The sequence below is a fragment of the Narcine bancroftii genome, chromosome 3 (genome assembly GCF_036971445.1).
Source record: "Narcine bancroftii isolate sNarBan1 chromosome 3, sNarBan1.hap1, whole genome shotgun sequence".
Taxonomy (NCBI): Eukaryota; Metazoa; Chordata; class Chondrichthyes; order Torpediniformes; family Narcinidae; genus Narcine; species Narcine bancroftii.
Window position 1 is genome coordinate 242,780,113 of NC_091471.1, and position 25,914 is coordinate 242,806,026.

A 25,914-nucleotide genomic window follows, 5' to 3' on the forward strand; every position below is an offset into this window, starting at 1 on the left:
CCCCGCCAGACTCTGCTCAAAGTTTATGGTTCCCATCCCCGTGAAGTGGTCAAGTCAAGTTGTTTTTTTCTTCCTGTACTTCTCTCCTACTGACGACATAACAAAAAATTATAAATATCTAATGATTTCAGTCTGGGCCACCTCCCCCACCCCCTGGAGGAGGGGGGGAGCATATGACCCCCGTTGTGAATGGCTAAATTGGAGGAATGTTAAAAAAATCCCAATGACAAGGAATAAATAGGAGAGAAACTCATAGAACAAATTGTCAGGGCCCAAGGATTTTAAAGGAAGTGACTGCCGAGATTGGCTGAAGTTTTGCTAAATTCCTAGAGGCAAAAGAAGATTGGAAAACAGCCAAAGAAACTCCCTTGTTCAGAAGGGGAAGAAGTCACAAGGTAGGAGGTATACTATAATTAGTTTAACCCCCTCCTCTTAGGGACACTATTACAGCACCAGTGACCCAGGTTTGAATCCACTGCTGGGATGAAACATGAAAGTCTGCGCACGCTGTGATTGTAGTGAAAACACGGAAACGATGGAGGATCCCAGCCGGTCTTGCAGCATCCATAGGAGGAATTCAGGCACCTGCCTGCTTTTTAATCATACCCTGAAGAATGACTGAGGCCCGAAACATCGATTATATATGTGATGATTATGTTATATTTTATATTGTATATAGATAGGTTTTAAAGGAGATAAATTGTGTGGTTTTTTTAGTGTAGATCACAAACACTTCACAACACAGATCTCATTTAAAATTCCAGGGCTCTGCTCAAGCCAGTAGTCCAGGCTCCCAGTGCCTTTTTAAAGACAACGGAAACTGCTTTGCTGAAGGACTTCACAAGTAGTGGACATGCTGTGGAGTAATGGATTTTTGTTTTGGAAGGCAATGGAAGAACTGGACTCAGAAGATTAGGTCTAGTGAGGCAGTCAGTCTGAGTGCGATTTGCTGTTCTAAGAGGGTCATGTGGTTTTCTCTGAGTGAGAGAGAGAGAGAGAATTCAGTTCTACAGTTAAGCAGCAGCAGCTGGGACTGGAACAGGACAAGCTGGAAAGCTTGTGGGAAAACCACATTTTGAAGACAAGTTCAGCCTGTTCAAAGCCCTTGTGGTCCATACAAAAGGAGATGGCTGGCTGTATAATGTTTCACTTGAAATAAGGGAAACAAAAAGGAAATCTGCGGTGACCTGAAAGAAAAAGGTTATCATCTGGAAAACTCTGATGGGGCAAGTTTCTTCGGCAAGTATTAATAAAGGGGGGGTTTACCTATAATTTTAAAATTCATATTTAAGGAGAATAAAGAAGAGATAAACAGTTGATTAATGAAATTTTTTTTCACAAATAAGTACAAAAAAAAATTATTAATTTGTTTCCACGACTTCTGTGCATCTGTGGCATTTATGCATGGGCATGTGCAGACAAAAGTCTGCTAAATATTAAAAGTTTGAGAGTTTTGAAGAAGTCCGAATTCTCAGGTGCACCGGGTTTCTGGACCCTTACTGTATTTATTTTGTGGTTTAATCCTTGTTACGGGAATGATGTGGAAGCATTGGAGAGGGTGCAGAGATTTACCAGGATGTTGCCTGAATTGGAGAATGTGTCTAATGAAGCAAGGTTGGCAGAGTTAAGGCTTTTCTCTCTGAAGCGAAGACAAATGAGGGGTGACTTACTTGAGGTCTATAAGATTTTAGCCCCTTTTCCACTGGGACGCTGTCCCAGGAACTAACTGGGACAGGGCCCAGTGGGAAAGGAACACTGTCCGAATGATTTCACGCCAGGAATTAATCACCTCTGCCCCTACTCATATCCCTGGTATTTGCTGATTAAAAACAGTGGAAAAGGGACAGCGGAAAGTCACCCATTTCCAGTTGAAGGCAGAACATCCGATCCCCGGGGATGAGTGTGTTCGGTGGAAAAGCAATTAGCAAAAGGCCTTCCTATCCCGGGACCCCGCCCAGCCAATTAATTGGGATGCCAGTGAAAAAGGGGCTATTGATAGAGTGGACAGCCAGCACCTCTTTCCCAGGGCGGTGGTAGCAAATGCCAGAGGACATCTGTTTAAGTTGAGGGGAGGAAGGTTTAGGCAAGATGTCAGGGGCAAGTTCTTTTTTACACAGGGAGCAGTGGGTGCCTGGAATGCCTTGCCGGGGTGGTGGTGGAGGCTGGAACAATAGGGCTATTTAATCTTAGTCTGGTATAATAGGGGCATTTAAAAGACTCCGTCCGGCATATGGATGAAAGAAAAGTATAGGTGTGTGATAAGGAAGTTTGGATCAGTGGTTCTCAACCTTTTTCTTTCCATTCACATACCACTTTAAGTAACCATTGGAGCTCTGTGATTAGCGAGGGATTAATTACTTAGGGTGGTATGTGAGTGGGAAGGATGAGAATCACTGCTCTAGATCCAATTGCTATTGAAATATTTTGCTTGAAAAATCACAAAAATTTGTAAACCTCGTTGGTAGAAGTAAAAACAAAAAATGCTGGAGAAACTCAGCAGCTGAAACAGTGTCCTTTATGTGGCAAGGCCCTTTGCTACGTAAAGGACACTTTGACCTGCTGAGTTTCTCCAACAATTTGTGTTTTTACTGCTTGAGTAATATTGTCATTGGCCTATTTCCTTTGTAGTTATGCAATCATGAGTCAAATAGATACGATTAAAAGTTTTCAAACTTTTTCTCTCCACTCTCATACCCCTTACTAATCACAGAGCAGCTCTGGCATTGATTATGGGAGTGGAAAGAAAAAGTTGGACCGCACTGGAACTTTAGATTGTTGAGGGTTGTATAGGTCAGTACAACGTTGTGGGCCGAAGGGCCTGTAAGGTTGCATGCACATGACTTCTGTGGAGAGAGTTCGGTCCATGAAAGTACCAGCTTGATTTGACCTTCCTTCCCCCCCCCCCCTCCAAATCCCCCGCACTAAACTTGCTGGCAAGTCCCGTTGTGGAGGTGCGTTGCCCTTTTAATTGCGGACCCTCCCCGCCCGACGGAGCAGGCATGAAACTGAAAGTACCGAGTAAGGAAATTCCGCTTTGATGAGCAGAAAGCTGAACATTTTGACAGCCGGAGGAGTTTGTTCTGCTGCTTTGGCCCCGACATGGACCAAGCGCAACTGCAGCGCAGAGTTCAGGTGACCGGTTCGGGGCAGGGACAGTAGGAGCAGACATGTACCCACCACCTGATGGCTGACCATGTTTTTTTTTTATTTTCCCCCATTCTGCCCTGTCCCCATTTCCTGCCCTGCTTTCTTTCCCTCTCTCCCTTTCTCTTTCCCACCTTGCCCATTTCCTTCATCTCTGCACCTCCTCCTTCCCTTCCTCTCTGTGCCCCTTCCACACTTTTTCCATCCCCCTCCCCTTTCTCCCCCTCTCTCCTCCTCCCCCTCCTCCTACTTCTGCCCTCTCCCCTTCCTTTCTCCACCTCCCCTTTGACCTCCCTTCCATCTCACCTCCTCCCCCCCCCCCCCCCTCCATTACCAACAACCATATTCACAGTTGGAGAAGAGTGTCAGGAGATTTCGCGAGATGTTCCAGGGCAATGTACCTCTGGAGTTGGCCGTCCTGCTGATGAAAAGATATCACAACAATTATACCCTGGTCACCAAGCACATAATCCTGATGTTCATAGATCCGGAAACAGGAGGTGAGTGAGAATGACACCCAATTCACAACTTTGTACGATTCACTCTACTCCTGAACCTTCTTCCCGCATGTTATTCTGTCTGTACATTTAAAAAATGATCTTCGCCCTCTATCTTCGCCCTCTCCTGTGTCTCTTCCTTCCCAGATATCTGACACCAGGCAGTGGTTTGACCATCACTAATTATTGGCCACTGCCCAGGGCTGGATTTTTTGTTCTTTTTATAATTTTTTATTTTCACACTGCGAACCATATCAACCAAAATACACACAAACATTTCCCTCTTAAATATACACAGTGGCATTTTCTCCCCTTCCCCCCCCCCCCCCATCTACCCACCTCCCCCCCTTCCCACCCCCCTCCAAAACCAATAAACATTCAACATATACAATAAAACCATGAAACAATGTCTTCACACAATGAAAAATAAACAAGAAAAATGCACCATCTACTTTTACACATTATCTTCTTATCATTTTTGGAGGTGAAGGTCCGCGGTAGGCCCTCTCTGTTATGTTCCATGTACGGTTCCCAAATTTGTTCAAATAATGCGACTTTATTTTTAAAAATTATATATTATTTTTTCCGATGGAATACATTTATTCATTTCTATGTACCATTGCTGTGCTCTCAGGCTCTCTTCTGATTTCCAAGTTGACATTATACATTTTTTTGCTACTGCTAAGGCTATCATAATAAATCCTTTATGCACTTCATCCAGTTTGAGGCCTAATTCTTTACTACTTATATTACTTAGAAGAAAGATCTCTGGATTTTTTGATATATTGCTTGTTGTGATTTTATTTAATACCTGATTTAGATCTTCCCAAAACTTTCTCACATCCCCAAATTGCATGTACTGTTGTTCCCATTTCCTTCTTACAGCGAAAACATCTATCTGATACTGTTGGGTTCCATTTATTTAACTTTTGGGGCGTGATATATAAATTATACTGTATCACGCGTAACCTTGTGTTTATTTTATACTTCATAATTCCAGAACATAAGTTTTCCCATATTTCATTATTTATGTTTAAATCTTTTTCCCACTTATGTTTGGGTTTATAGCTTATCCCATAATTTTCCTTCTCTTGTAGCTTGATGTACATGTTCGTTATAAATCTTTTAATTATCATTGTGCCTGTAATCACATATTCAAAGCTGCTTCCTTCTGGTAACCTCAATCTGTTTCCCAATTTGTCCTTTAAATAAGCTCTCCATTGATGATATGCAAACATTGTATCATAAGTTATTCCATATTTGTACTTCAACAATTCAAACTTTAATAAATTATTTCCCAAAAAACAATTTTATATTCTTTTAATTCCTTTTCTCTCCCATTCTCTAAAGGAAAGGTTGCCTATTGTAAAAGGGATTAGCGGATTTTGTGTCAATAGTAATTTTGGTATTTGGTCATTCGTTTTTTTTCCTTTCTAAGTGGATCTTCTTTCATATATTAAGTAAATGATGCAATACTGGTGAGCTTTTATATTGCACCAGCTTTGCATCCCATTTATAAAGTATATGTTCCGGTAACTTGTCCCCTGTTTTATCTAGTTCTATCTTAGTCCAGTCTGGTTTTTCCCTTGTCTGGTAAAAATCTGATAAATACCTTAATTGTGCGGCTCTATAATAATTTTTAAAATTTGGTAACTGCAAACCACCTTGGTTGTACCTCTCTGTTAATTTATCTAATCCTATTCTCGGTTTCCCCCCCTTTCCATAAAAAATTCCTTATTATTCTCTTTAGTTCATTAAAGAATTTCTCTGTTAAGGGAATTGGTAAGGATTGAAATAAGTATTGTATCCTTGGGAAGACATTCATTTTAATGCAATTTACCCTCCCTATCAATGATAGCGGTAATTATTTCCAATGTTCTAAGTCTTCCTGCAATTTTTTTATTAGTGGTTGACAATTTAGTTTGTACAGGTAGCTTAAGTTATTATCCAACCTAACAGCTAGATATCGGATTGCTTGTGTTTGCCATTTAAATGGTGATTCTTTTTTAAATTCTGTACAATCCGCGTTACTCATTGGCATCACTTCACTTTTATTTGTGTTGATCTTGTACCCCGATATTTCTCCATATTCCTTCAATTTCTTATGTAATTCTTTTATTGATATTTCTGGTTCTGTTAAGTATACTATGATGTCATCTGCAAATAGACTGATTTTATATTCCTTCTCTTTTATTTTTATCCCTTTTATTTTATTTTCTGTTCTTATCAGTTCTGTCAATGTTTCTATTGCTAAAGCGAACAGTGAGGGAGATAATGGACATCCCTACCTAGTTGACCAACTTAATTTAAATTGGTTCGATACATATCCATTTACTGTTACCTTTGCCAATGGTCCATTATATAATGCTTTAATCCAATTAATATACTTTTCTGGTGGATTGAATCTCTGTAATACTTTGAATAAATAATTCCATTCTACCATGTCAAAGGCTTCTTCTGCGTCTAAAGTAACAGCCACTGTTGGCTTCATATTTTCTTGAACTGTGTGGATTAGATTAATAAGTTTGCAGACATTGTCCGCTGTTTGTCTTTTCTTGATAAATCCAGTTTGATCTTGTTTTACCATTTTTGGTAAACAGTCGGCCAATCTGTTTGTTAATAATTTTGCTATTATCTTCTAATCTGAGTTAAGTAGAGATATTGGTCTTTATGATGCTGGTGTTAGTGGATCCTTCCCAGTCTTTGGTCTTCTCTTTGGCTTGGCTTCGTGGACGACGATTTATGGAGGGTAATGTCCACGTCAGCTGCAGGCTCGTTTGTGCCTGACAAGTCCGATGCGGGACAGGCAGACACGGTTTCAGCGGTTGCAGGGAAAAATTGGTTGGTTGGATTGGGTGTTGGGTTTTTCCTCCTTTGTCTTTTGTCAGTGAGGTGGGCTCTGCGGTCTTCTTCAAAGGAGGTTGCTGCCCACCGAACTGTGAGGCGCCAAGATGCACAGTTTGAGGCGATATCAGCCCACTGGCGGTGGTCAATGTGGCAGGCACCAAGAGATTTCTTTAGGCAGTCCTTGTACCTCTTCTTTGGTGCACCTCTGTCACAGTGGCCAGTGGAGAGCTCGCCATATAACACGATCTTGGGAAGGCGATGGACCTCCATTTTGGAGACGTGACCTGCCCAGCGCAGTTGGATCTTCAGCAGCGTAGATTCGATGCTGTCGGCCTCTGCCATCTCGAGTACTTCGATGTTAGGGATGAAGTCGCTCCAATGAATGTTGAGGATGGAGCGGAGGCAACGCTGTGGAAGTGTTCTAGGAGCCATAGGTGATGCTGGTAGAGGACCCATGATTCGGAGCCGAACAGGAGTGTGGGTATGACAACGGCTCTGAATACGCTAATCTTTGTGAAGTTTTTCAGTTGGTTGTTTTTCCAGACTCTTTTGTGTAGTCTTCCAAAGACGCTATTTGCCTTGGCGAGTCTGTTGTTTATCTCGTTGTCAATCCTTGCATCCGATGAAATGGTGCAGCCGAGATAAGTAAACTGGTTGACCGTTTTGAGTTTTGTGTGCCCAATGGAGATGTGGGGGGGGGGGCTGGTAGTCATGGTGGGTTGCTGGCTGATGGAGGACCTCAGTTTTCTTCAGGCTGACTTCCAGGCCAAACATTTTGGCAGTTTCCGCAAAACAGGACGTCAAGCGCTGAAGATCTGGCTCTGAATAGGCAACTAAAGCGGCATCGTCTGCAAAGAGTAGTTCATGGACAAGTTGCTCTTGTGTCTTGGTGTGAGCTTGCAGGCGCCTCAGATTGAAGAGACTGCTATCTGTGCGGTACCGGATGTAAACAGCGTCTTCATTGTTGAGGTCTTTCATGGCTTGTTTCAGCATCATGCTGAAGAAGATTGAAAAGAGGGTTGGTGCGACAACGCAGCCTTGCTTCACGCCATTGTTAATGAAGAAGGGTTCAGAGAGCTCATTGCTGTATCTGACCCGACCTTGTTGGTTTTCGTGCAGTTGGATAACCATGTTGAGGAACTTGGGGGGGCATCCGAGGTGCTCTAGTATTTGCCAAAGCCCTTTCCTGCTCACGGTGTCGAAGGCTTTGGTGAGGTCAACAAAGGTGATGTAGAGTCCTTTGTTTTGTTCTCTGCACTTTTCTTGGAGCTGTCTGAGGGCAAAGACCATGTCAGTAGTTCCTCTGTTTGCGCGAAAGCCGCACTGTGATTCTGGGAGAACATTCTTGGTGAGACTAGGTATTATTCAATTTAGGAGAATCCTAGCGAAGATTTTGCCTGCAATGGAGAGCAGCGTAGTTTGGGCAGTCTGATTTCTCGCCTTTGTTTTTGTACAGGGTGATGATGATGGCATCATGAAGGTCCTGAGGCAGCTTTCCTTGGTCCCAGCAGAGCTTGAAAAACTCATGCAGTTTGGCATGCAGAGTTTTGCCGCCAGCCTTCCAGACCTCTGAGGGGATTCCATCCATGCCTGCTGCTTTGCCACTTTTCAGTTGTTCAATTGCCTTATATGTCTCTTCCTGGGTGAGGACCTCATCCAGCTCTAGCCTTAGGGGCTGTTGAGGGAGCTGGAGCAGGGCGGATTCTTGGACTGAGCGGTTGGCACTGAAAAGAGATTGGAAGTGTTCTGACCATCGGTTGAGGATGGAGATCTTGTCGCTGAGGAGGACTTTGCCGTCTGAGCTACGCAGCGGGCTTTGGACTTGGGGTGAGGGTCCGTACACTGCCTTTAGAGCCTCATAAAAACCCCTGAAGTCGCCAATGTCCGCGCTGAGCTGGGTTTGTTTGGCGAGGCTAGTCCACCACTCATTTTGGATCTCCCGGAGTTTGCGCTGAAGATGGCTGCATGCGCTACGGAAGGCTTGTTTCTTCTCTGGCCAGGACGGCTTTGCAAGGTGAGCCTGGTGGGCAGCTCACTTCTTTGCCAGCAGCTTCTGGATTTCCTGGTTGTTTTCGTCGAACCAGTCCTTGTTTTTCCTGGAGGAGAAGCCCAGTACCTCTTCAGTGGATTGCAGTATGGCAGTCTTCAGCTGATCCCAGAGGGCTTCAGGGGACGAGTCCGTGAGGCGGATTGCATCCTCGAGCTTTGCTTTGAGGTTTGCCTCGAAGTTTCCTCTCACTTCATCTGACTGCAGGTTTCCAACATTGAACCTCTTTCTGGGGGCTTTACTGTTCCTGGACTTTGGCTTGAAATGAAGGTTGAGCTTGCAGCGAACCAGCCGGTGGTTAGTGTGGCATTCCGCGCTGGGCATGACCCTGGTGTGGAGCACATCTCGTTTGTCTCTTTCTCGCACCAGGACGTAGTCCAGGAGGTGTCAGTGTTTGGATCGGGGATGCATCCAGGTAGTCTTCAGGCTGTCCCTCTGCTGAAAAAGGGTGTTTGTAATGACAAGCCGCTGTTCTGCGCAGAGCTCCAACAGGAGGCGCCTGTTGTCGTTGCACTTGCCGACAACATGCTTGCCCAGGATTCCTGGCCAGGTTTCTGAGTCTTTGCCGACACGAGCTTTGAAGTCGCCAAGGATGACAACTTTGTCGGCTGTAGGGGTGCGTTGAATGAGGTTGCGCAGATCAGTGTAGAACTTGTCCTTTTCTGCTGGTTCCGCCTGGAGGGTTGGAGCATAGACACTGATGAGGGTAATGCGACGCTTGTTTTGAAGGGGGAGTCGCATGGACATGATCCGGTCCGAGTGGCCTGTCGGAAGGTTTTCGAGTTTGGAGGCAATGGAGTTCTTGACCATGAAGCCTACACCAGATAAGTGTCGTTCATCCATAGGCTTGCCAGACCAGTAGAGTGTGTAGCCCGCGCCGCGTTCTTGGAGGCTGCCTACATCTGCAAGGCGGACTTCACTGAGAGCGGCTATGTCGATGTCAAGTCTGAGGAGTTCATGTGCGATGAGGGTAGACCGACATTCAGGTCGGTGGCTGTCCGTCTTGTCTAGCATGGTTCTGATGTTCCAGCATGCTAGCTTGAGTTTGTGAGCATCTTTTGAGGGGGAGGACGTGGAGGGGGAGGACGTGGACCTGTCCTCGGGCCTGCACAAAGGAGCTTTTAGGTGGAGTGCAGTGTGCGCAGTACTGGCCCCACCCTTTACACCCATGGTTCGTGTGCCGTGGCCAAGCAAGCTGGGACGTGGCAGCGAGGTCCTTGGGTCGTAGGTTTTATTTCAGAGTGGCCTTCTCCTATGCAGGTTTCTTACCCGGGCTGGAGGGGCCTGCCTCCCCTCCTAGGTCAGACCATACTGCCCGGACGGGCAGTCTTTGGTATTACTGTAATTATTGCTGTCTTACATGAATCTGGCAAGTTTTGTGTTTCTTCTATCTGGTTCATTACTTCCAGGATAGGAGGAATTAATAACTCTTTAAATGTTTTATAGAATTCTATTAGGAATCCATCCTTGCCCAGGGCTGGATTAAAGCCAACTAATGCACTAAGCACAGTCCAACTATGGTTCCCCCTCCACTATCTCTTTTTCAATGCTTTTATTAACATCCAAAAATACAGAGTAATATCAGAAAGATACATTACACTAAATCATAACATTCATCCAAAGAACCCCACATTTTAATCAAATTATATTGCATTGATATTATTTTATTTCTAAAAGAAAATATAAACCCACTACTAGAAAGAAGCCATTTGGCCAAAAAAAAGACAGAATTCTGATCAGAATTACCTTATTAGTCAACTCTTCTACCATAACAAATCAAATATTATAAAAGTAACTCAAAAAGGGTCCCCACAATTATTTGAACATTTTAAATTCAAATTGGAAATTGAGCATCTAATAAGTTTAAACATGACGTCACGTAGCCATTGAGCATGAGTACTAGAGATGGCGTCCGTCCATCTGACCTACACCACCCACCGAGCCTAGCCATCAGAGAGCTAAAAGTTAATATATGGCATAGGGATTACTTAAAGTGGTATGTGAGTGGAAGACTCACACTTAAAGTGGTATGTGAGTGGAAGGGGGAGACGGCGGCCCCGGCCTCGGTCGAGTGAGGCAGACGGAGGCCCCGGTCCGGGCAGTATGGACCGACCTAGGAGGGGAGGCAGGCCCCTCCAGCCCGGGTAAGAAACCTGCATAGGAGAAGGCCACTCCGATATAAAACCTACGACCCAAGGACCTCGCTGCCACGTCCCAGCTTGCTTGGCCACGGCACACGAACCATGGGTGTAAAGGGTGGGGCCAGTACTGCGCGCACTGCACTCCACCTAAAAGCTCCTTTGCGCAGGCCCGAGGACAGGTCCACGTCCTCCCCCTCCACGTCCTCCCCCTCCACGTCCTCCCCCTCCACGTCCTCCCCCTCCACGTCCTCCCCCTCCACGTCCTCCCCCTCCACGTCCTCCCCCTCCACGTCCTCCCCCTCCACGTCCTCCCCCTCCACGTCCTCCCCCTCCACGTCCTCCCCCTCCACGTCCTCCCCCTCCACGTCCTCCCCCTCCACGTCCTCCCCCTCCACGTCCTCCCCCTCCACGTCCTCCCCCTCCACGTCCTCCCCCTCCACGTCCTCCCCCTCCACGTCCTCCCCCTCCACGTCCTCCCCCTCCACGTCCTCCCCCTCCACGTCCTCCCCCTCAAAAGATGCTCACAAACTCAAGCTAGCATGCTGGAACATCAGAACCATGCTAGATAAGACTGACAGCCATCGACCTGAACGTCGGTCTGCCCTCATTGCACATGAACTCCTCAGACTTGACATCGACATAGCCGCTCTCAGTGAAGTCCGCCTGGCAGATGTAGGCAGCTTCCAAGAACGCGGCGCGGGCTACACACTCTACTGGTCTGGCAAACCTTCGGATGAACGACGCCTATCTGGTGTAGGCTTCATGGTCAAGAGCTTCATTGCCTCCAAACTCGAAAACCTTCCGACAGGCCTCTCGGACCGAATCATGTCCATGCGACTCCCACTTCAAAACAAGCGTCACATCACCCTCATCAGTGTCTATGCTCCAACCCTCCAGGCGGAACCAGCAGAAAAGAACAAGTTCTACACCGACCTGCGCAACCTCATCCAACGTACCCCTACAGCCGACAAGGTTGTCATCCTGGGCGACTTCAACGCTCGTGTCGGCAAAGACTCAGAAACCTGGCCAGGAATCCTGGGCAAGCATGGCGTCGGCAAGTGCAACGACAATGGGCGCCTCCTGTTGGAGCTCTGCGCAGAACAGCGGCTTGTCATTACAAACACCCTTTTTCAGCAGAGGGACAGCCTTAAGACCACCTGGATGCATCCCCGATCCAAACACTGGCACCTCCTGGACTACATCCTGGTGCGAGAAAGTGACAAACAAGATGTGCTCCACACCAGGGTCATGCCTAGCGCGGAATGCCACACTGACCACCGGCTGGTTCGCTGCAAACTCAACCTTCACTTCAAGCCAAAGCCCAGGAACAATAAAGCCCCCAGAAAGAGGTTCAATGTTGGAAAACTGCAGTCAGACGAAGCGAGAGGAAACTTCCAGGCAAACCTCAAAGCAAAGCTCGACGTTGCAACCCGCCTCACGGACCCGTCCCCTGAAACCCTCTGGGATCAGTTGAAGACTACCATACTGCAATCCACTGAAGAGGTACTGGGCTTCTCCTCCAGGAAAAACAAGGACTGGTTTGACGAAAACAGCCAGGAAATCCAGGAGCTGCTGGCAAAGAAGCGAGCTGCCCACCAGGCTCACCTTACAAAGCCGTCCTGTCCAGAGAAGAAACAAGCCTTCCGTCGCGCATGCAGCCATCTTCAGCGCAAACTCCGGGAGATCCAAAATGAGTGGTGGACTAGCCTCGCCAAACGAACACAGCTCAGCGCGGACATTGGCGACTTCAGGGGTTTCTACGAGGCTCTAAAGGCTGTGTACGGCCCCTCACCCCAAGTCCAAAGCCCGCTGCGCAGCTCAGACGGCAAAGTCTTCCTCAGCGACAAGATCTCCATCCTCAACCGATGGTCAGAACACTTCCAATCTCTTTTCAGTACCAACCGCTCAGTCCAAGATTCCGCCCTGCTCCAGCTCCCTCAACAGCCCCTAAGGCTAGAGCTGGATGAGGTTCCCACCCTGGATGAGACATATAAGGCAATCGAACAACTGAAAAGTGGCAAAGCAGCAGGTATGGATGGAATCCCCCCAGAAGTCTGGAAGGCTGGCGGCAAAACTCTGCATGCCAAACTGCATGAGTTTTTCAAGCTTTGTTGGGACCAAGGTAAACTGCCTCAGGATCTTCGTGATGCCACCATCATCACCCTGTACAAAAACAAAGGCGAGAAATCAGACTGCTCAAACTACAGGGGAATCACGTTGCTCTCCATTGCAGGCAAAATCTTCGCTAGGATTCTACTAAATAGAATAATACCTAGTGTCGCTGAGAATATTCTCCCAGAATCACAGTGCGGCTTTCGCGCTAACAGAGGAACCACTGACATGGTCTTTGCCCTCAGACAGCTCCAAGAAAAGTGTAGAGAACAAAACAAAGGACTCTACATCACCTTTGTTGACCTCACCAAAGCCTTCGACACCGTGAGCAGGAAAGGGCTTTGGCAAATACTAGAGCGCATCGGATGTCCCCCAAAGTTCCTCAACATGATTATCCAACTGCACGAAAACCAACAAGGTCGGGTCAGATACAGCAATGAGCTCTCTGAACCCTTCTCCATTAACAATGGCGTGAAGCAAGGCTGTGTTCTCGCACCAACCCTCTTTTCAATCTTCTTCAGCATGATGCTGAACCAAGCCATGAAAGACCCCAACAATGAAGACGCTGTTTACATCCGGTACCGCACGGATGGCAGTCTCTTCAATCTGAGGCGCCTGCAAGCTCACACCAAGACACAAGAGAAACTTGTCCGTGAACTACTCTTTGCAGATGATGCCGCTTTAGTTGCCCATTCAGAGCCAGCTCTTCAGCGCTTGACGTCCTGCTTTGCGGAAACTGCCAAAATGTTTGGCCTGAAAGTCAGCCTGAAGAAAACTGAGGTCCTCCATCAGCCAGCTCCCCACCATGACTACCAGCCCCCCCACATCTCCATCGGGCACACAAAACTCAAAACGGTCAACCAGTTTACCTATCTCGGCTGCACCATTTCATCAGATGCAAGGATCGACAATGAGATAGACAACAGACTCGCCAAGGCAAATAGCGCCTTTGGAAGACTACACAAAAGAGTCTGGAAAAACAACCAACTGAAAAACCTCACAAAGATAAGCGTATACAGAGCCGTTGTCATACCCACACTCCTGTTCGGCTCCGAATCATGGGTCCTCTACCGGCACCACCTACGGCTCCTAGAACGCTTCCACCAGCGTTGTCTCCGCTCCATCCTCAACATCCATTGGAGCGCTCACACCCCTAACGTCGAGGTACTCGAGATGGCAGAGGTCGACAGCATCGAGTCCACGCTGCTGAAGATCCAGCTGCGCTGGATGGGTCACGTCTCCAGAATGGAGGACCATCGCTTTCCCAAGATCGTATTATATGGCGAGCTCTCCACTGGCCACCGTGACAGAGGTGCACCAAAGAAAAGGTACAAGGACTGCCTAAAGAAATCTCTTGGTGCCTGCCACATTGACCACCGCCAGTGGGCTGATAACGCCTCAAACCGTGCATCTTGGCGCCTCACAGTTTGGCGGGCAGCAGCCTCCTTTGAAGAAGACCGCAGAGCCCACCTCACTGACAAAAGGCAAAGGAGGAAAAACCCAACACCCAACCCCAACCAACCAATTTTCCCTTGCAACCGCTGCAATCGTGTCTGCCTGTCCCGCATCGGACTGGTCAGCCACAAACGAGCCTGCAGCTGACGTGGACTTTTTACCCCCTCCATAAATCTTCGTCCGCGAAGCCAAGCCAAAGAAAGATGTGAGTGGAAGGAAAAAGGTTGAGAACCATTGGGTTTGACAATGGAGAAATATTGGAACAAAGTATTTTATTTAAGCAGAATCCTTAAGAGGGGGGGGGCAGAGGGATGGAAAGAGTGTGGAAGGGGCACAGAGAGGAAGAGAAGGAGGAGGTGCAGAGATGAAGGAAATAGGCAAGATGGGAAAGGTGCACAGCTATAGTAACAGCCCACGGTTCGAAAAAAGATTACAAAGTACATAATGAGAACAGCAATGAAGCACCTCAAGGAGTGGAAGTCGATTAGAAAGACGGGCGTTTTCTTTTTCTTTTTACCATTTTTCTGTTTGTCACTTTAGTTGTTTCATAGTTTTGGGGGGGAGGGAAGAAAATCATAAGTTTTCATCGTGTTTGTATCTGAGAAGTGAATTCTACTAAAATAAACTGCAAATACATTAAAAAGAATTGTTTTTTTTTCAGATGTGATACTGTTTTTGGATAAATTGAAAAATAACCTAAAAAAAATAATTTTGGTCGTATGTACGAACTCATGTAGGTCGTAAGTTGATATGCAAATCAGATGCCATTAAAATTACGCCACTCTCTCCAACAATTCCAAAAAAGACAGTTAAAGGATTCTGCTTCAACACTTTGTTCCAATATTTCTCCATTGTCTAACCCAATGGTTCTCAACCTTTTTTTCCCACTCACATCCCACTTTAAGTAATCCCTATGCCGTGGGTGCTCTGAGATTAGTAAGGGATTGCTTAAGGTGGGATGTGGGTGGGAAGAAAAAGTTTGTAAACCACGAGTGCCCAGTGGCACAAGGACAGCTTCTTCCTCTCTGCCATCAGATTTCTGAATGGGTGATAAAACGACAGATACTTTCTCCTATTTTGTAATTTATAGTGATATTTGTGCTGTGACGCTGCTGCAAGACATCCTGCTCATTACAATAAATTCTGTTTCTGAACATATCTTGTAGTGTATGTCAGGCATTATTTCCCGCCATCTGAAAATGTTTACCTCTGATGTTAAACACAACATTCACACAGAGAGCTGAGACTGGTGGCAGGGGATTGGAGATTAAAGAGAGTCGGTTTCATCTTTTGCAGGCTTAGATGACGATGACAGGAATGACATAGAAGAAGATGACGAGATCAAGGTAAACGTGGCCTATGTGTTATGCTTTCAACAAGCTTTCAGGGCTTTGAAGGTGAGTCACCCATCGGCTCGGAGACCAAGGTGTGCTGTGCTTACTGAAGGTCTTGTATCTGGCTCGGATGGATTTTTGGGCAGTGGGTTGTGAGGATTGGCTGGAAAGATGGACAGGCGAAGACATAATCTTGGCAGTGGTAGAAGTAAGCAAGTCTCCTGTTTCTTGGGTTCTCGTGTCGGTTATGGAGGTCTGGCTCAGAGACACCTGGATGAGGCTCGGCCATTGATTCTGATTCTTTCCATCAGGCAGTTATTCAGACGCTCCGAGAAGAAGAGGAGCCAAAGACCAAGGTAAATTTGAAAGCTGGGGAGCAGTTGGTGACCATCAGGTCAGGGCGGCATGGGTGGTGTTGTGGTTAGAACAACACCTTTACGCCGATAGGGACCGGGGATCGAACCCTGCGCTGTCAGTAAGGAGCTTGTACGTCCTCCCCGTGTTTGCGTGGGTTGTCACCGGGGGCTCCGGTTTCCTCCCCACCATTCAAATTAATGGTGGCACGGAATTGGCCTGTTATAGATTTTAAAACATAAAATTAATAAAGATCCTGTCGCCGACACGCTCCTGGCAGCCCCTGAAAATGCATAAAGTGACCCCACCCTGAAAGTACTAACCAAAGGTCTCCCTTTAAATTTTGGCAAACTCAAGCTGAACCCAATCAACACTGGCCCACTCCTGGTCACCCCATGTTTGTTACACTTGAGAAGCCTATTCAGCTCCTCCAACCATTCCTATGACATGTCTGTTCTCAGCCTCTTCCATTGCCAGGGTGAGGCCAAGCGTAAACTTGGGGAACAGTAGGGCTTTGTTTAGAATCAGAACTTATTGTCATGAACAAGTCATGAAATTTGGTGTTTTGCGGCAGAATCACATGGCAAACATTTATATTATAAACCATCTTACAACATTACTATAAAAAAATTAAAATAGTGCACGAAAAGTGAGGCAGTGTCTGTGGTTCATTGTTCATTCAGGAATCAGATGGCAGCGGGGAAGAAGCTGTCCTTGTGCCGCTGAGTGCTCGTCTTTAGGCTCCTGATGGTAGCAGAGTGAAGAGGGCATGGCCTGGGTGGTGGGGCTCTTTGAGGATAGAGGCTGCTTTTTTTAAAGACACCACCTCATGTAGATGTCCTCGATGGCGTGAAGTCTGGTGCCTGTAATGTCGCAGGCCTTGTTAACAACCGTCTAGAGTTTATTCTTGTCCTGAGAGTTGGTGCCTCCACACCAGGCAGTGATGCAACCAGCCAGAATGCTCTTTCTTTCCAAAATGCTCTTTTCCCTGCACTTTAATTTTTTTCCCCATCCCCTACCCTCTCCCCATGGTTTATTCCTCTACTTGACACTACTCCTCTCACACTTTCCTATCACCTCTGGGTCCCTCTCCAAGCTAACCCTAATACTAATCCAGGGGAGAGACCTCCAGTTTCTGTTAACCACCCCCCCCCCATCTTTGCTCCCCATCATCTTTTCTCTAGTTCTTTCTCTTTCTCTCGCTCCCCTTCTCTCTCCCCTTTACCCTCTGTTTCCTCGCAAAGAGTCAAAATCAATTCTCACCTTTCCTCTTATCAGATCCAATGAACAACCTTTTGTCTGTTGGTCTGGACGCCTACCCCTCCCATTCTTCCCCTTTTGTCTCCCAGTCTTTATTCAAATGCCTGCCGCCTTTTCGCTTATATCTTGAAGGACTCAGGCCCGAAATGTTGGTAATATATTTTTACCTGCTGTGAGATGGCTGAGATCCTCCAGAATTTACAGTGTATTTTCAATAGTGTCAACTCTTTCCCTTAGTCCAGACCCGAAATATTGACTGACCATTTCTACCCATGGTTGCTGTCTCAACGGCTGAATTCCTTCAGCAATTCTTTTCCCAAACAATGATACACGTGGGTGGCATGGTCAGCTCAACACTATTACAGCACCAGCGACCCGCGTTCCAATCCGGCGCTATCTGTAAGTAGTTTGCATTTTCTCCCTGAGACCTGCGTGGGTTTCCCCAGGTGCTCTGGTTTCCTCCCATCTTCCGAAAATGTCCAGGTTTGGTTGGTTAATTGGGTTTCATGCAGCAGAGGGTTTTCTACCATGCTCCATCATTAAAATAAAAAAGGACATCTGTGACACACAATAAGACCACTAGAAAATATTAACGAAGCCTAGGGGATTCCCTCCAAATTCTGATACTCTGCTGGTGTCACTGGCAAATATGAACAAATTCTGGGCAATTCCCCACAAATACTAACACATTGCCACCCGCCCATCCGAGCTTCTGACACCCCTAATGCGGATCCTCACCTTGGCCACCTGCCCATCCAAGCTCCCAATGCCCAAAACGTGGACTTACCACCCAATCTCTGCCATCTTGAATGACGCAGGTACTTACCGCGGTCAAAAGTAGTATCCGTTTAAAAGTCGAGGCGCCCCCCCCCCCAAATTTGACTCGGTCCCCAAAAGTCAACTATTAGACTAGTGCAGACAGATTAGCAAAGAAAAAGATGCATAACTAACATTTTGGGCTTGAGCCCTTCATAAACGTACGGATACAATGTAGGCAGGCGCCCAAATAAAATGGTAGGGGAGGGTGAGGGGGGCAAGAGGAGGAGCACAGTCCTTCAAGCAGGAGGTAATAGGTGAATAAGGGAGGGAGGACAGGGGAGGAGGGATGGCTCTGTGAATGGAGATGGAAGGGGAGGCAGAGAGGTGTAGGAAAGAAGTCAGTGGGATGGAGAAGAGCGGGAGTAGGTGAGCAACAGCTGGAGAAGTCGCCATTAATGCCATCCGGCTGGCGATTGCCAAGACAGAATATAAGGACTTGCTCCTCCAATTTACTGGTAGTTTTAGTGCATGAGGCCATGGACAGTCAGGTCAAGGAGCATTTCAGACAGTGGGATACAGCACTTCATAAACTTTCGTTGTCTCTTTCCCCCTGTCTGAATATGCAGCAAGTAATGGCGGGACTGACAGTCAAGAATTTGGACCTGTTTAACCAGGCCAATGAAAAATTAATTCCTTCCAAAGAGAGGCAATTCTCCTGCTCCCAGTGTGACCGATATTGGTGGAGAAGAGTTCCTGCAAGGAAACAGGTAGGAACTCAGTGCCTGCTCCAGGGTGATGCTTGATGCAAACTAGGAGATGATCCCAGGCTTCAATACACAGCCCATCTAGTCATAGACCAAAGGAGCAGAGATTTGGAAGGGATCAGAAGAGATCAGTGGTGCTTACTTGGTCAGCTAGGGTGGAGGGTGGAGACCATGTCAAACAGGTATCTGGATGGCATGCTAAATCGCTCAGCATGGAAGGTTATGGACAAACAACTGGACGTTGACATCCCAAAGGGCTGTTCTTACCTTTAGTCTTCCCCTAGTTGGGAGGTTCCCATCAAATGATGGGAGGTTGGGAGAGTCTCAGTGTCTAGGAGTGTAAGGGGTGGCAGGGCCCCAGAGAGAGGGGTCTCAATGACTGGGAGTGTTAGGGGAGCAGAGTCCCAGTGGCGTGTGTAAGTGAAGAGGGGTCCAAGTGACAGGAATCTTAAGGGAAGTGGGATCCCAGTGACTGGGAGTGGAAGGGGAGCAAGGTCCCGGAGTGAGGAGTCCCAGTGACTGGGTGTAAGGGGAGTGGGTCCCAGAGGGAGGGGTCCCAGTGACTGGATGGGTCCCAGTGACTGGGAGTGTAAGGAGAGCGGGGTCCCAGAGATGGGTCTCAGTGACTGGGTGTGTAAGGGGAGTGGGTCCCAGAGAAAGGAGTGCTAGTGACTGGGACTGCAAAGGGTCCCAGACAGAGGGGTCCCAGTGACATGTGTAAGGGGAGAGGGGTCCAAGTGAAAGGAGTCAGGAACCAGAAGATGGTGGACATACTTGTTGGTGTACCTTACATTCTCATTTGGTTGCATCATCTAGGTCTGTCGGTACACTTGTGCATGGTACAGATTATCATTTGGGGAAATAAAGTAGCTATAAATCAATGAGGGGAAGAATTCTGCACCGTTTTGATGGTTCCCAATGGGTTGTGAAGCAGGAGGTGTGACTGTACCAGGAAATGAATCCTCCTCCATTGTTCACTAGATAAACATTCTGAGCTGTCTAACAAGGGGCCATTCAGCCTCCCCCTGGGAGATCCACAGCACATTTAAGTGGGGACACAGACTGAAATCATTAAATATTTTTAAATGCTTTTTTTTGTAGTGGTTACGGAAGAAACCAACTAATCCTGTCTGCTTCTCAGGGAAGGGGACGCATAAACTGAGCAGAGACTTAAGGGGGCCAGAGCCGGAAAAAGGTTGAGAATGGCTGTTCTAGAGTTTGAGTTTAATGTCACAGGCATTGAACGAGTGCATCGAAATTCTTAAGTAAAACACGAAAGTCTTCAGACCCCATGATTGAAGTAAAAACAAAATCTGGAGAAACTCAGCTGGGCAAATAATGTACTTTATATTGGAATGATAAAGATACATAACCAACATTTCGGGCTTGAGCCCTTCATTATCGAAATTCTTATATGCTGCAGCGAACAGGTACTTCACGAAACAAAAATTCTCCAACAGTAGAAGTTTGAAAATCTGGACCGCTCAGGGATTGGGCCTGTTTGAATTTTCTGGATTCTCGGGGTGGTACTTTTAAACTTCAAATTTAAGGAGGAATAAAGAAGAGATGAAGGTAAAATTTGATAGCTTCATTTCTTGCAACAAGGAGTTTTAAAGAAAATTGAAGTCAACACTTGATAAAAATGTAATCATTAAATATTTTCACTGCAAAAAAAGAGCATGTAATGCTTGAAATTATGTTTAAAAATGAACATCGACAAAGAAAAATACAGTACAGGGAGTCCCCGGTTAACGAACACCCGACTTAAGGACACTCATACTTACAAACAAATTGTGCCCCCAATTCGCACAATGTTATCTCACAAGTGCCCGTTCTGGAATGCAAGGCATTGATGGAATGAGTGAAAGTCTTAACTTTTAACCATGGTCTTTTTTTTCTATCTAAACTGTTTTAAAAACTATTTCCTTAATTTTTTTAAACAGTATTAAGACAAACATTTGACTGATGCTAAATGAGAACCATATGTAACAGTTCCAACTTATCTACAAATTTGACTTAAAGACAGACAGGAACGGATCTCGATCGTAACTCTACTCACGCTCGAAGGCAAAATGCCCGTTAAATTTAAAAAGGTTTGAGAGTCTGGATTCTCAGAAGGTCTAGATTTTTAGACTTCTACTGCAGTTACTTCCCTGCTTACAATGTCCCGACATGATTTTTTTTGAGGTTATGATGGTTCAAATCGGTACTTTCAGTTTCGAATTCCGATCTGTTCCCGCACTTGCGATATGTGGTATGCTCCTCTCTCGCGATGCCGGGTGATGGCAGCATCACGCGCGAGGATCATACAGCATACTTCATGTCCAGTGTGCTTTCAGCTGCGTACGTTAATGGTTTCTTTTTCAGTGTGGAATAAAAGGTATTCAAAATTTAATGGTAGGTGTGGTATTCTTTTCCGACTTAAGATATTTTCGACTTGCGATGAATTTGTCGGAATGTAACCCCATTGTAGATTGAGGAGCACCTGTAATTGTTTTAAAATGAGACAGTAAATGGATTTTATGTCCCACTGCAGGTGTCCAGATGTCGACACTGCAAGAAGAAGTATGACCCAGTGCCTTACGATAAGATGTGGGGCTACGCGGAGTTTAACTGCCAGGAGTGTGGCCATAACTTTGGGTACAATGATGGCAGTTAGCCATCATGATCTGTTTTTCGCACATTGTGAAAGGAGAGGGCGCATTTTCACTGTTAGTGCCTCCTGAACTATCTCCTTGACACAAGCAAGGCACTTCTCTGCCATTCCTGAGACATGTGCCTCTCCCAACATGCACCTGGCATGCGTGTTCCCCCCCCAGTGCAGTCCCCAGGACGCATGCTCCTTCCCAACGCAGTCCCCAAGGATGCGTGCTCCCCCTCCAGTGTAGTCCCCAGGGTGTGTGCGCTCCTTTCCCAAGCAGTCTCCAGTTGTCCATTTCTCTTCTGCATGGTCCTCAGGTGTGTGCACCATTCCCATGCATCCCAGAGTGTGTATACTCTCCCATGCAGTCCCCAGGGTGTGTTCCCCTTTCCAATGTAGCCACCATGGAGTTTGGTACCAAAATGAGGGTGTTCCTCTCCCATACAGTCCCAGGGTAGGGCTCTTCTGCACAATCCTCAGGTGTGCGTACCTCCCCCGTGGAGTCCCAAGATGTGCGCTCCTCTCCTGTGCAATACCAGAGCATGCGTTCCTCTGCCATACAGTCCCTAGGGCATGTGCTCCTTTCCCACGCAGTCCCTAGGGGAACTGCAACTGCACCCCTCCCACGCTATTCCCAACATCACCTCCGTCCTCCCCTTGCCCCAACCCGCTGACCCTCACTGGCTGGGCATCCCCTTTACTGTGTTCCGCGGAGCCTCAGGAAGCTCGCGCGCCCCCCCCCCCCCCCCCCGCTTCACCCCAATTCCTCTTCCTGTTCAGGGGCTTTACCCAGATGGGTCTCCCTTCCCCGTGCTACGTCTGCGGCAGCCAGGTGACCCCTGTCCGCATCCTTCCGCCGAAGAGAAGTCTGGCACCACGGAGTCACAGACCCCACAGCTGCTTCGCTGAGGACTGCTATAATCGCAGAGGTGGGTCCGCGCTCTACCTTGCACTTCCTGCATTTCTGGCTGCCCTCAGGCCTCAGCCAGAATGGCAGAACAACTTCCCTCCAATTTCTTTGCTCAGAGAAGGGGCCCCCTCCAAGAGCAGGTGAAGGACTGCAAATGCTGTCTACGTGGTCCACACCTCCCCATGCACACCCCCCTCCCCCCACACTGGCTGTTGGTCAATTACCCCAACAGGGCCCTGTCCTTGCACTCTAGTTACCGGGCCCTTCCCTTACACCCGAGTTACCGGGCCCTTCCCTTACACCCGAGTTACCGGGCCCTTCCCTTACACCCGAGTTACCGGGCCCTTCCCTTACACCCGAGTTACCGGGCCCTTCCCTTACACCCGAGTTACCGGGCCCTTCCCTTACACCCGAGTTACCGGGCCCTTCCCTTACACCCGAGTTACCGGGCCCTTCCCTTACACCCGAGTTACCGGGCCCTTCCCTTACACCCGAGTTACCGGGCCCTTCCCTTACACCCGAGTTACCGGGCCCTTCCCTTACACCCGAGTTACCGGGCCCTTCCCTTACACCCGAGTTACCGGGCCCTTCCCTTACACCCGAGTTACCGGGCCCTTCCCTTACACCCGAGTTACCGGGCCCTTCCCTTACACCCGAGTTACCGGGCCCTTCCCTTACACCCGAGTTACCGGGCCCTTCCCTTACACCCGAGTTACCGGGCCCTTCCCTTACACCCGAGTTACCGGGCCCTTCCCTTACACCCGAGTTACCGGGCCCTTCCCTTACACCCGAGTTACCGGGCCCTTCCCTTACACCCGAGTTACCGGGCCCTTCCCTTACACCCGAGTTACCGGGCCCTTCCCTTACACCCGAGTTACCGGGCCCTTCCCTTACACCCGAGTTACCGGACCTTCTCCTTACACCCTAGTCACTGGGTCCTCCCTAGTTATTGGTCATCAGGCTGGGTGGTTGGACACCGCGGGAGTGCACCATGACTCCGCTCCCCACAGGTCCATTTTTATTCACCCCTTCCTAACGTCAGATATTGGGATGAGCAGGAAGACTGTTTCAGCTGCCATTTGAGTTGAAGCAGGCTTGTTATCATGTTAGCAGCCTTGAGCAATGAACACTGATTCATTCCTTCAAGTGTAAGAGGTAGGTGTTGCCCCCATGCGCCTCCTCTTCCCGCGGAGTGAGTCTTCACATGCCACTTTGAGCCCCCCACTCATGCTGGAGGACCTCAGCAGGTCAGGCAGCATCCGTGGGTTGGCAAGGGAAGCCGAAGCCTTGTTTACCCTTTGACTTGCTCTGCTTTGCTTCAACCTGACCTGTTATTCAACTCTCATTTTGTCCTCCCCGCATTCCCACCAACACACCAGGGACTTTTGGGGAATTAAGCTGCCCACCGGGGCTGGGGAGGGGGGGGGGAAGGGACAATAAGAAGGCACTCATGACACTGTGGCACTCATGGAGGAACTTTCTTCCCCACCCCCCCCACCGCCCCCAGAGCCCTACATCCCGGGCACCCATTGCGTGCACCCACGGAGCCGCCAACGCCAAGGGCTGCCGAAGGTTCTGTTCCAGTGCCCGGAGCACGACAGCACGGGGTCCACCGTGGCCACCTGCGTGAGCCAGGGCAGCTTGATGGAGTGCCCCGTGGAGGAAATCCTGGAAGAGGACATCCTCGAGGAGGAGGAGGACCCCACCGAGGAAGAGGAGGACTCGACAGAGAAGTCGGACAGTGGGGACAATGAGGCCGAGGATTAGAGAACGGCAGTGAATGATCTGCACGTTGAGCGCAGCGCCTCCCGATTCAGGATCATACCTTGTCCCCAGGAAATCCCTGGGGAACGACTAGACAGGAGGGACTTGGGGACAACCCACCTCGCCAAATTGGGTTTGGGGGAGACCCATCCAAGCAAGAGGAAATCAGCAAAGAAATAATTGCTTTAACTCTGTGTAATTTTACATTCAAGCAATGAAGCTTTTGGGGTTTAGTCCGAGGTTATGGCAATTTCCTTTTCCTGACTGGGTTGTGGAATGAGACCGTTTGACCCATTGAGTCTGACTAGCCCTTCCATCATGGTCGATGTATCCTTTTTAATTAAATTTTTTAAAGTGTCGACACAAGGCACGGTTCGGCCCGCCCTGCCCAATTGACCCAGAGGTGGAAACAACGCTGGATTCGAACCCTGGTCACACTGACCGTGGCACCCCCCCCCCCTTCAACCCCATCCTTCTACCTTCTCCCCCTAATTCCTGATTTCCTCCCGAATCAAGAACCACCACCTTCAATTTAAATATACCCAATGTCCTGGCCTCCATGGCCGTCCGCGCCACTGAATGCGACAGATTCACCACCGGCTGGGGGAGGAAGTTCCTCCTCAGCTCTGTTTTATTTTAACGTGATCTATTTGCGTTCTGAGGCAGTGTCTTTTGGTTCCAGGCTCCCCTCATCTCCACATCTCATGTATCCAGGTGTTTCAGCATTTGATGCGTTTTAATGAGATTCTCCCTCCACCCCCCATTCTAAACCTCAGCGAGTCCAAGGGCCTTTAAATGTTCTTCATGTGACAACCCTGATCATCTTGTGAACTTCCTCTGGACCCTCTCCAACGCGCTAACACATCTTTCCATCAATAAAGAATCCAAGGGTAGTCGGAACAATGCCTTAGAAAGCCTCATTATTACATCGCTGCTTTTAGATTGCAACCCACTGGAAACGAATGGTAGCTTTGCATTTGCCCTCCTTACAACCGTCTCTCCATTCAGTTAATCTTTTGGGAATCTTGCCCAAGGATTCAGGTCCCTCTGATTTCTCAACTCGTTTCCTTTTTAGAAAATGGTCTAAGCTTTTATTCCTTCCACTAAAGTGCGTGATCATACACTTCAATGAGTGATTACTCTGTGTGTGTAGGTGTGAGTACGTATCTGTATGTAGGGGTGTGTATATGTGTGTGATTTTGCGGGTGTATGTGTGTGCATGCCCATCTGTGGGGGGGGGGGCGGGGTTGTGGGTAAGGGTATGTAGGGGTATATATGTGAGTGTGCTTTTGAGTGTGTCTGTGCGCACACATCTATGGATGTGTAGGTGTATATGTGTGAGTGTGCGTGGGTGTGTGTGTATATGTGTGAGTGTGTATGTATGGGGGTGTGTGTATATTTGAGTGTGTATGGGTGTGTGTATATATATATATATGTGTGAGTGTGTGTGTATATGTGTGAGTGTATGGGTGTGTGTATATATATGTGTGAGTGTATGGGTATATGGGTGTGTGTGTATGGGTGTGTGTGTGTGTATGGGTGGATGGGTGTATATGGGTGTGTGTATGGGTGTGTGTGTGTGTATGGGTGGGTGGGTGTATATGGGTGTGTGTGTATGGGTGTGTGTGTATGGGTGGGTGGGTGTATATGGGTGTGTGTGTGTATGGGTGGGTGGGTGTATATGGGTGTGTGTGTGTATGGGTGGGTGTATATGGGTGTGTGTGTATGGGTGTGTGTGTATGGGTGTCTGTGTATGGGTGGGTGGGTGTTTATGGGTGTGGGTGTATGGGTGTGTGTATATGTGTGGGCGTGTGTTTGTGCATGGGGTCATTGCCTCTTTAATTCTCTCCCTTCTGCCAGAAAGTGGAAGCTGTGAAGTAATTTC

The 25,914-nt window shown here is 47.8% G+C and overlaps 1 protein-coding gene across 8 annotated transcripts; it reads left to right on the forward strand.

Annotated features, from left to right (window-relative positions):
• The first annotated feature begins 2,679 nt into the window (after positions 1–2,679).
• On the forward strand, positions 2,680–24,932 carry shfl (shiftless antiviral inhibitor of ribosomal frameshifting). Of its 8 annotated transcripts, none has more exons than XM_069927334.1 (8): positions 2,680–2,790; positions 3,497–3,644; positions 15,540–15,640; positions 15,889–15,933; positions 18,577–18,717; positions 21,251–21,354; positions 22,136–22,284; positions 23,773–24,932. In XM_069927334.1, the coding sequence occupies exons 2-8, from the start codon at positions 3,527–3,529 to the stop codon at positions 24,030–24,032; spliced, it is 918 nt and encodes a 305-aa protein (XP_069783435.1). In that variant the 5' UTR covers positions 2,680–2,790; positions 3,497–3,526; the 3' UTR covers positions 24,033–24,932. The 8 variants fall into 8 exon arrangements, with proteins under 8 accessions (XP_069783435.1, XP_069783437.1, XP_069783438.1 ...); XM_069927331.1 differs by lacking the exon at positions 2,680–2,790 and adding an exon at positions 2,809–3,132; XM_069927333.1 differs by lacking the exon at positions 2,680–2,790 and adding an exon at positions 2,811–3,132 and having other exon boundaries at positions 15,540–15,589.
• The last annotated feature ends 982 nt before the right edge of the window (positions 24,933–25,914 follow it).